The sequence below is a fragment of the Salvelinus alpinus genome, chromosome 25, assembly GCF_045679555.1.
Source record: "Salvelinus alpinus chromosome 25, SLU_Salpinus.1, whole genome shotgun sequence".
Classification (NCBI taxonomy): Eukaryota; Metazoa; Chordata; class Actinopteri; order Salmoniformes; family Salmonidae; genus Salvelinus; species Salvelinus alpinus.
Window position 1 is genome coordinate 27,470,114 of NC_092110.1, and position 9,436 is coordinate 27,479,549.

Sequence of the window (9,436 nt, forward strand, 5' to 3'; positions counted from 1 at the left end):
ACTATAGTTTGTTAGCAAGAAATTTGGAGTGGTTGAAAAACGAGTTTTAATGACTCCAACCTAAGTGTTTGTAAACTTCCAACTTCAACTGTATACTTTTGGGAGTTTATTGGCATGGCTGTTCATATTTACAGAGTAACACTAGGAACACTTTGTTGCTCTGAGACTTTTAAGCATCAAGAATTGCTTTATTATTGGCCATAAAGATATCTCTCAATCAACCCACAATATTGATGTAATGATCCCTTACTTTTGTGCATGGGCAGTCTCTCCCTCCCTCCCTCCTTCCTTCCCAACTCCTCTCAAAGCTAGGCTTTAATTTTGATAAACGATGAAGCTGCAGTTGTCATAGAAACGGAGACCTGTGATGAGTGTGATATCCAGTCCATCCCCTCAGCATAGCGATGTATCACCCAGACTGAGGTTAGAGGGGGCAGGGTGTGTGTGTGCGGTGGACATGTTCCTGTGTGTATTAGCTTGTTTTGGCCCTCACAGCCGTAAGGGAGAACGAGTAGATGTAGTTTCACTGTGTCCGGAGGCTTAAGCTAGGAAGTTCTATAATCCCTAATACTTTGTCAGGAGGGTTCCAGCCAGGCTTTGCTCAGGATTCCCATTTTATATTTGCTAGGTGGAGGGAGGGGAGCAGGATGCTCGGAAGCATTCTGGAAGAACCGAAACTAACCCAATTTCCTGCTCCATTTCCCCTGTGCGTCCTTTTCCATGGAGGACAGAGTTTATGACACACACACACTGTCACACCATGGCCAGAGGTCACACTGGTTACAGAGGAGTCAGTCAATCGGGGGCAGATTGTGCAAATGACAGCAGAGTGACACCACACACACCGGAACACCGAATCGGTGTGAAATGCTACACATCAAAATATCATCAAGTCATTTTAAAAGCCACAAGATGAAACGCTGTTGACATTTTTGGGGGTGAGAGGGAGGGAGCTGATGCCAGTGTCTGGTCGCTCTGTGACGTCCCAAACCATATAGTCATAGAGCCATATAGACTGTCATCCTGACCTCATTGAAGCCATCAGGTCATTGTATTTTACCTCCCTTTTTAATGAGATCAGCGGGTGGCAGGGTACATGGTGTTTGGTGGAGGAGAGCAAGGAGCACGGTGGGCAATGCTTTTCCATAGGCCGCCCTGGTTCCTCTTCAGTCATCACAGCGGGAGATGGAGGAAAGATGAGAGGAGGAATGGAGGGGGAGAGGAGAGGTAGGGAGGAATGGGGAGGGGGAGATAAGTGGAGGGGAAGGGGAGGACAGAAGAGAATATGATGGAAGAAGAAGATGAGAGGAAAGGCGTCGGTTCCTGTCCAGTTGAGAGGAGAGAAGGTTTACAACAAATAGCATCTGAAGCAGAAAAGTATTTCCTCTTTCCTCTTCTCTGGTCTTTCATTCCTTTTTTGGTGCCTCAACACTTACCTCTCCCCAGCAGAGAGGAGCAGGAAGTCAAGGCCGTGTGTGATTATGACCCCTGGCTTTATAACAAGTCAGGCTTTTATAGGACAGGAAATTCAGTCTGGCCCTCACCTAGTGTACAGCACCACTACAGGCTTCTATCTCTGATTGATGTCATCAGGGAGGGTTGCTCTGGTGTTTTCTCCTTTCTCTCTTTCTCATTTCTCACTCTTTCTCTATCATTCCCCCTCTCTCTCTTGTCCCCAGTCAGATCTACTGCATCGAGAATGCTCACGGGCAGCTGGTTCGAGACCTGGACTTCAATCCTAACAAACAGTACTACCTGGCCAGCTGTGGGGACGACTGCAAGGTCAAATTCTGGGACGTGAGAAACATCAACGAGCCAGTTAAGAACCTGGAAGAGCACTCCCACTGGTGGGCACCTGTGCTGCGCTGTAGACACACAGATGCACGGAGACACACACACACACACACACACACAGGACACAAGCACACACACACACACACACACAGCAGATACATCCGCATTCTTCCCATCTTTGTGGTATAGTACTTGTAGCCTCAAACCCACTCTTTGTACAACCACCAGAAGATGAACATCATTTCTACCAATAAGCATCAATTTGCTAACAAAGGACACTGAACAGTCCTTTCCCACTCATGTAGGTGTGCTTACCCTACTGTATATACTGGCCCGGGCCTGTCAAAATGTACTGTATGTCTAGTTATGACAAGAAGTTTGGTGCTGCTACAAACATGCTTTCATGTAAAGAACTTGTCCATCAGAGGTTAAGGACATTGCACTGCCATGTTCAGGCATGGCCGGCCCGCTCATTTGGCAGGATTAAGCAGCCGCCTAAGGCGGCAGATTGACAAGGGTGGCATTTTCTGAGCTAAACTGACCAAGACTCACCAACAACAACACATAAAACCTCTCAGAATTCTGCCTAAAAACAATGACAATTTCTCTCAACTAGTGGCATATGTGCTGATGCCGCCCTGTGATAAGCAGTGCACACTTTGTTTAAGGTAGGGGCACAAAATATTTAGCTTGTCCATTCCCAGCGGCGCTCCACCAACGTTCCGTCAAATAAATCATCTAACATAAATCATGTAGCAGATACTCTTTCTACAATAGTGTATGTGGCCTTTTCTGTAGCCTACAGGCTGGAGATAAAATGGATGACAATGTAATGAGACGGACACTTTTTACATCATGCAGGTTTCTCCGATCAAATAGCCTAACATAAATGGCACCCAATCAAATAAAAAATGCGCTCATGTTAAAAAACAACATATCCTAAAAACAGGACAGGTCCAAGTAAAATGGACAATATGGAATGGACAATCACAACTGTTATCCAGGAGTTTCACCCCATCAGTGGTTTCAAGTTTGTATCCGTCAATTTTTGACAAGCTGCTCATAGCGAAAAATAAAATACTTCTGCATTTCCTACTGTGTAAACACTTTGCAAATAGGCTCTGAGCTTAAATAGGCAAATTGATTAGTCACATTGCAGCCGACATAGTAGGCTACGCCCCAGTAAGCACGAGCCAATGTCTTTTGGATGTCTTTTTTTGGTCCACTCCGGTGTTTTACAAATGGTAGGCTTACCACATAGATGGGCATTCATAAAATTCACTTTCAGGCAATACTGTAGGCTACACCTCTATAAGCACGGGCCGATGCCTTTCGGACATATTTCTTGGTGCAGTCCAAACTGGCCTTGATTTCCACATCCACAGACTTTGGTTTTTGGTCCAGTCCAGACAAAATCTGAACCAATCATAGACTTCTATGGCAAGGACCGGCCCTGTGTTCAGGTGTGTGTTATAGGTGCTTACTGTAGCTATTCTGTGATGAGCTGCAGTGCTCAGGGCCATGTAAGTAGCTAGCTGAACACAGTGCCCTGCAGTATTCAGGGGTGTGTGCACTATGTCTGTAGAGACACGCTCTCAGATAATGACTGTCTGAGAGCCATGCCGTTGCTGCAACTAGAGCAGCACACCAATTACTGCATGATTAAAAACACACACATACACACACACACACACAGGATGCTATCTCTGAAAGACAGATAGACAGGCCAAATGTATCCTTAACAGTGTAGATGTGATACTATTCTGATAGATAGGAGGTTCCAGCCTACCAGTGTTTTCTGAACAGTGCTTCGAGGCCGTCAGGGATCTGCTATTAGTGACACATTTTTTTTTAGAAGAAGAGGAAGAATAGGCCAGTTATTCTTCAATCCCTCTCTATAAGGAGCTAGGATCCACCACTGAACTCTGCCCTAGGATGAGAGAGAGAGAGAGACTGACTAACCTTCATTACACAACACCTTACGGCAGTACAAACTAAACAGCAGGGAAACAAAGCCCATATCCATCTCAATTACCACATACAAATGTACTGAAGAGCCAGAGGGCAGGTTGTCATTTATTGTCATGACTTTTGCTCTAGAAGCAGCTATGCTGAGTGGTCACTAGCTGGCACAGCCACAAAGTCATAAAATCTGATTTTCAACCTAACCTTAACCACACTGCTAACCTTAAATTAAGACCAAAAAGCTCATTTTGTTTTCATACATTTTTACGATATAGCCAATTTGGACTTTTCAGCTGGCCCATCTAGCAGAAATTGCTCAGTTCTACCTCCAGAACAAGACTCATGACAATAAACGTCAACCTGCACTCAGAGGGAGAGACGAATAGTGGAGAAAAGGAAAAAGAGATGTATAGATACTAAAATAGGATGGATTAAAATTACCCATTCACTGATTCCCTGTGTGTGTGCCCAGGGTGTGGAGCGTGCGCTACAACCACTCTCATGACCAGCTGGTGCTGAGCGGCAGCAGTGACAGCAGGGTGATTCTGTCCAACATGGTGTCCATCTCCTCCGAGCCCTTCGGTCACCTGGTGGACGACGATGACCTCAGCGACGGAGAGGACAACCACCAGGACCAGAAGTATGGACCCTAAGTCAAAACCTTTATGACATAACTGTCCACTCAGTCATAACTTGTCAACACTGTCCACTTTCTGACATATCTGTCCAGAACTAGGCTCCCTTTGAACCACATTGGACCAACCTCAGCCATAACTGTCCACTGTCATTACTGTATCCATCATCTCATGTTCAGTGCAACAGTTGTCCAGTTATTAGCAATCATATGTTTGATACATTTGATTCAGCCCTGTACTCTGGTCTTCATGAACTTCTGCTATTCTTTGCCACGCCCTATTTTGTTCCATTTCTGTGCCGACTCTCTACCACTACACACTGTAATATATATATATATATAGATAGATAGATAGATAGATATTTTTTAAAGGATACCCTAACTAGCCTATTATGTGTATAGGAAGCCAGGGTCAGCTGTGTGGAGTAGTACTGTGCCTGGTATAATCACAACCAGACCTTGAACAGAGACTGAGTAATATAACTAGACCTTTGTTTGTGTGTGGTAGGCAGCCTTGTCCTTAAGTCACCCTATTCAACTCACCTCACCCGTGTGTGTGTGTGTGTGTGTGTGTGTGTGTGTGTGTGTGTGTGTGTGTGTGTGTGTGTGTGTGTGTGTGTGTGTGTGTGTGTGTGTGTGTGTGTGTGTGTGTTCTAGAACTAAGGAGCCCCTGCAGGACAGTATCATATCTACCTATGAAGAGCATGAGGACAGTGTATACGCGGTGGAGTGGTCCTCGGCAGACCCATGGCTCTTTGCCTCACTCAGCTACGACGGCAGACTGGTCATCAACAGGGTCCCCCGCGCACTCAAATACCATATCCTGCTCTAGACAGACCTCACACTGGACTGAGAAAAGAGGGATAGAGGGTGAGGTATGGGGGGAGGGATGGGGAGAGAGGGGAAGGGATTGCGAGAGAGGGATAGAGGGTGATGGATGGGGAGAGAGGGATGAGGAGGGGTGTGGAGAGAGGGAAAGGGGGAGAGTGATAGAGGGGGAGGGATGCGGAGAGAGGAATAGAGGGCGAAGAATGGGGAGGGATGTGGCGAGGAATAGAGGGCTGAGGGATGGGGAGAGAGGAATAGAGGGCGAAGAATGGGGAGAGTGGAATAGAGGGCTGAGGGATGGGGAGAGAGGAATAGAGGGTGAAGAATAGGGAGAGAGGAATAGAGGGCTGAGGGATGGGGAGAGAGGAATAGAGGGCGAAGAATGGGGAGAGAGGAATAGAGGGCGAAGAATGGGGAGAGTGGAATAGAGGGCTGAGGGATGGGGAGAGAGGAATAGAGGGCGAAGAATGGGGAGAGAGGAATAGAGGGCTGAGGGATGGGGAGAGAGGAATAGAGGGCGAAGAATGGGGAGAGAGGAATAGAGGGCGAAGAATGGGGAGAGAGGAATAGAGGGCGAAGAATGGGGAGAGAGGAATAGAGGGCGAAGAATGGGGAGAGTGGAATAGAGGGCAAAGGATGGGGAGAGTAGAATAGAGGCCGAAGAATGGGGAGGGATGGGGAGAGAGGAATAGAGGGCGAAGAATGGGGAGGGATGGGGAGAGTAGAATAGAGGCCGAAGAATGGGGAGGGATGGGGAGAGTAGAATAGAGGCCGAAGAATGGGGAGGGATGGGGAGAGAGGAATAGAGGCCGAAGAATGGGGAGGGATGGGGAGAGAGGGATAGAGGGCGAAGAATGGGGAGAGATGGGGAGAGAGGGAAAGGGGGCGAGGGATGAGGAGAGAGGAATAGAGGGCGAAGAATGGAGAGAGAGGAATAGAGGGCGAAGAATTGGGAGAGAGGAATAGAGGGGGAGGGATGTGGAGAGAGGGAAAGAGGGCGAGGGATGGGGATGGGGAGAGAGGAATAGAGGGCGAGGGATGGGAGTGAGGGGGGAGATGGGGAGGGATGGGAAGGGAGGGGGAACCAACTGTGTCCGAGGGCCGTCAGGAGAGCCACACTCACCAGACCCTGCACACACACGCTCTCGCACTCCCTCTTGCTATTCCTCTCTCGCTCTCTGTCTCTTTCTCTCTCTCTATCGCTCTCTTTCTCACCCTCCCATTCTATGAAATAACTGATAACGCTACACATTCCATTCCCCTTTAATGATGCAGATGACTATGTATGTTTGGACAGAAAATACAGAAAAACTGCTATATATCTGTTCTGAATATTGTCAATTAAATGCTATGTATGTAAACTGGATTTTGTTCATTATTATTGGTGAACAGTTACTTTACTAAGCTTTTATAAGGGGATCTTCTGAAGGCTTTTCTCTTATTTGATAGGTAGTCTTGTCAGAGATGCCTGTGGGGGATCCCTGCATGCCTCAATGGCAGCTTAACCCTGGGGAATGACTGGAGGTCGACACATGGCATCATGGTTCCTAGATGACAGGTTGAAGCCAAGGGGTAGCTAGGAAAATCATCACTCTCTCCCCAAACCCTCTCCCAATCTTTCCTTCTCTTCCACTACCTCCTTGCCCTTTCTCCTCTTCCTCCACCCTTCCACTTCGAGCCCATCTCCTCTCTTCTCCTGCTTCCATTTCCTCCTTCTCCCCCATCCCTGTCTTCCTGTACAGCGTGTGTTGATGCTGGTCGATAGTGACAGTGCTAGTGTTCGTTAGAGCCAGACACCACTGACAGCCCTTTTAATTGCAGCTTGACTCTGCTCAGGGCTCAGTCTCCGAGCAGAGCTCCATGGTGCCAGGGGAGGCTGTGGGTCTTCATTAACCATGCCCAGGATGGTGTCCAGGACTGGTCTTGAATGCAGAGTAACACCCTTCCCCTCCTCTGGAAGGCAGCTCACATCTACACCCCTCATTATAGCCCAGTCAATTATTGAAAAGGGGATTGGGGTGCAAGTCTAAAGTGGTTTGGAAGCTGAAAACATAATCTTCCCCAACCCATCCTTCTATCTATACTGTCTTTAACTTGGGATTGCGACGCTTATCGGTTGGAAACACAAATGCACATACACTGTGCCCCAGTGACACACACACACTGTGCCCCAGTGACACACACACACTGTGCCCCAGTGACACACACACACTGTGCCCCAGTGACACACACACACTGTGCCCCAGTGACACACACACACTGTGCCCCAGTGACACACACACACTGTGCCCCAGTGACACACACACACTGTGCCCCAGTGACACACACACACACACTGTGCCCCAGTGACACACACACACTGTGCCCCAGTGACACACACACACTGTGCCCCAGTGACACACACACACACACTGTGCCCCAGTGACACACACACACACACTGTGCCCCAGTGACACACACACACTGTGCCCCAGCGACACACACACACTGTGCCCCAGTGACACACACACACACTGTGCCCCAGTGACACACACACACACTGTGCCCCAGTGACACACACATACACTGTGCCCCAGTGACACACACACACTGTGCCCCAGCGACACACACACACTGTGCCCCAGTGACACACACACACTGTGCCCCAGTGACACACACACACACTGTGCCCCAGAGACACACACACACTGTGCCCCAGTGACACACACACACACTGTGCCCCAGTGACACACACACACTGTGCCCCAGCGACACACACACACACTGTGCCCCAGTGACACACACACACACTGTGCCCCAGTGACACACACACACACTGTGCCCCAGTGACACACACACACACTGTGCCCCAGTGACACACACACACACTGTGCCCCAGTGACACACACACACTGTGCCCCAGTGACACACACACACTGTGCCCCAGTGACACACACACACTGTGCCCCAGTGACACACACACACTGTGCCCCAGCGACACACACACACTGTGCCCCAGCGACACACACACACACACTGTGCCCCAGCGACACACACACACACACTGTGCCCCAGTGACACACACACACTGTGCCCCAGTGACACACACACACTGTGCCCCAGTGACACACACACACTGTGCCCCAGTGACACACACACACTGTGCCCCAGTGACACACACACACTGTGCCCCAGTGACACACACACACTGTGCCCCAGTGATACACACACACTGTGCCCCAGTGATACACACACACTGTGCCCCAGTGACACACACACACTGTGCCCCACTGACACACACACTGTGCCCCAGTGACACACACACACTGTGCCCCAGTGACACACACACACACTGTGCCCCAGTGACACACACACACTGTGCCCCAGTGACACACACACACTGTGCCCCAGTGACACACACACACACACTGTGCCCCAGCGACACACACACACTGTGCCCCAGTGACACACACACACTGTGCCCCAGTGACACACACACACACACTGTGCCCCAGTGACACACACACACACACACACTGTGCCCCAGTGACACACACACACACACTGTGCCCCAGTGACACACACACACTGTGCCCCAGCGACACACACACACTGTGCCCCAGTGACACACACACACACTGTGCCCCAGTGACACACACACACACTGTGCCCCAGTGACACACACATACACTGTGCCCCAGTGACACACACACACTGTGCCCCAGTGACACACACACACACTGTGCCCCAGTGACACACACACACACTGTGCCCCAGTGACACACACATACACTGTGCCCCAGTGACACACACACACTGTGCCCCAGCGACACACACACACTGTGCCCCAGTGACACACACACACTGTGCCCCAGTGACACACACACACACTGTGCCCCAGAGACACACACACACTGTGCCCCAGTGACACACACACACACTGTGCCCCAGTGACACACACACACTGTGCCCCAGCGACACACACACACACTGTGCCCCAGTGACACACACACACACTGTGCCCCAGTGACACACACACACACTGTGCCCCAGTGACACACACACACACTGTGCCCCAGTGACACACACACACTGTGCCCCAGTGACACACACACACTGTGCCCCAGTGACACACACACACTGTGCCCCAGTGACACACACACACTGTGCCCCAGCGACACACACACACTGTGCCCCAGCGACACACACACACTGTGCCCCAGCGACACACACACA

At 49.9% G+C, this 9,436-nt stretch overlaps 1 protein-coding gene across 4 annotated transcripts in view; it reads left to right on the plus strand.

Moving 5' to 3' along the window:
- The window catches only part of LOC139553753 (EARP-interacting protein homolog), a 46,816-nt gene extending 40,123 nt beyond the window's left edge, over positions 1 to 6,693 (plus strand). For all 4 annotated transcript variants that reach the window (XM_071366389.1, XM_071366387.1, XM_071366390.1 and 1 more), the window contains 4 exons: positions 1,680 to 1,847; positions 4,232 to 4,399; positions 5,051 to 5,263; positions 6,671 to 6,693. In XM_071366389.1, coding sequence (XP_071222490.1) covers positions 1,680 to 1,847; positions 4,232 to 4,399; positions 5,051 to 5,225 — 511 coding nt within the window. In that variant the 3' untranslated portion in view covers positions 5,226 to 5,263; positions 6,671 to 6,693. The remainder of the gene's footprint in view (positions 1 to 1,679; positions 1,848 to 4,231; positions 4,400 to 5,050; positions 5,264 to 6,670) is intronic.
- Positions 6,694 to 9,436: the final 2,743 nt, after the last annotated feature.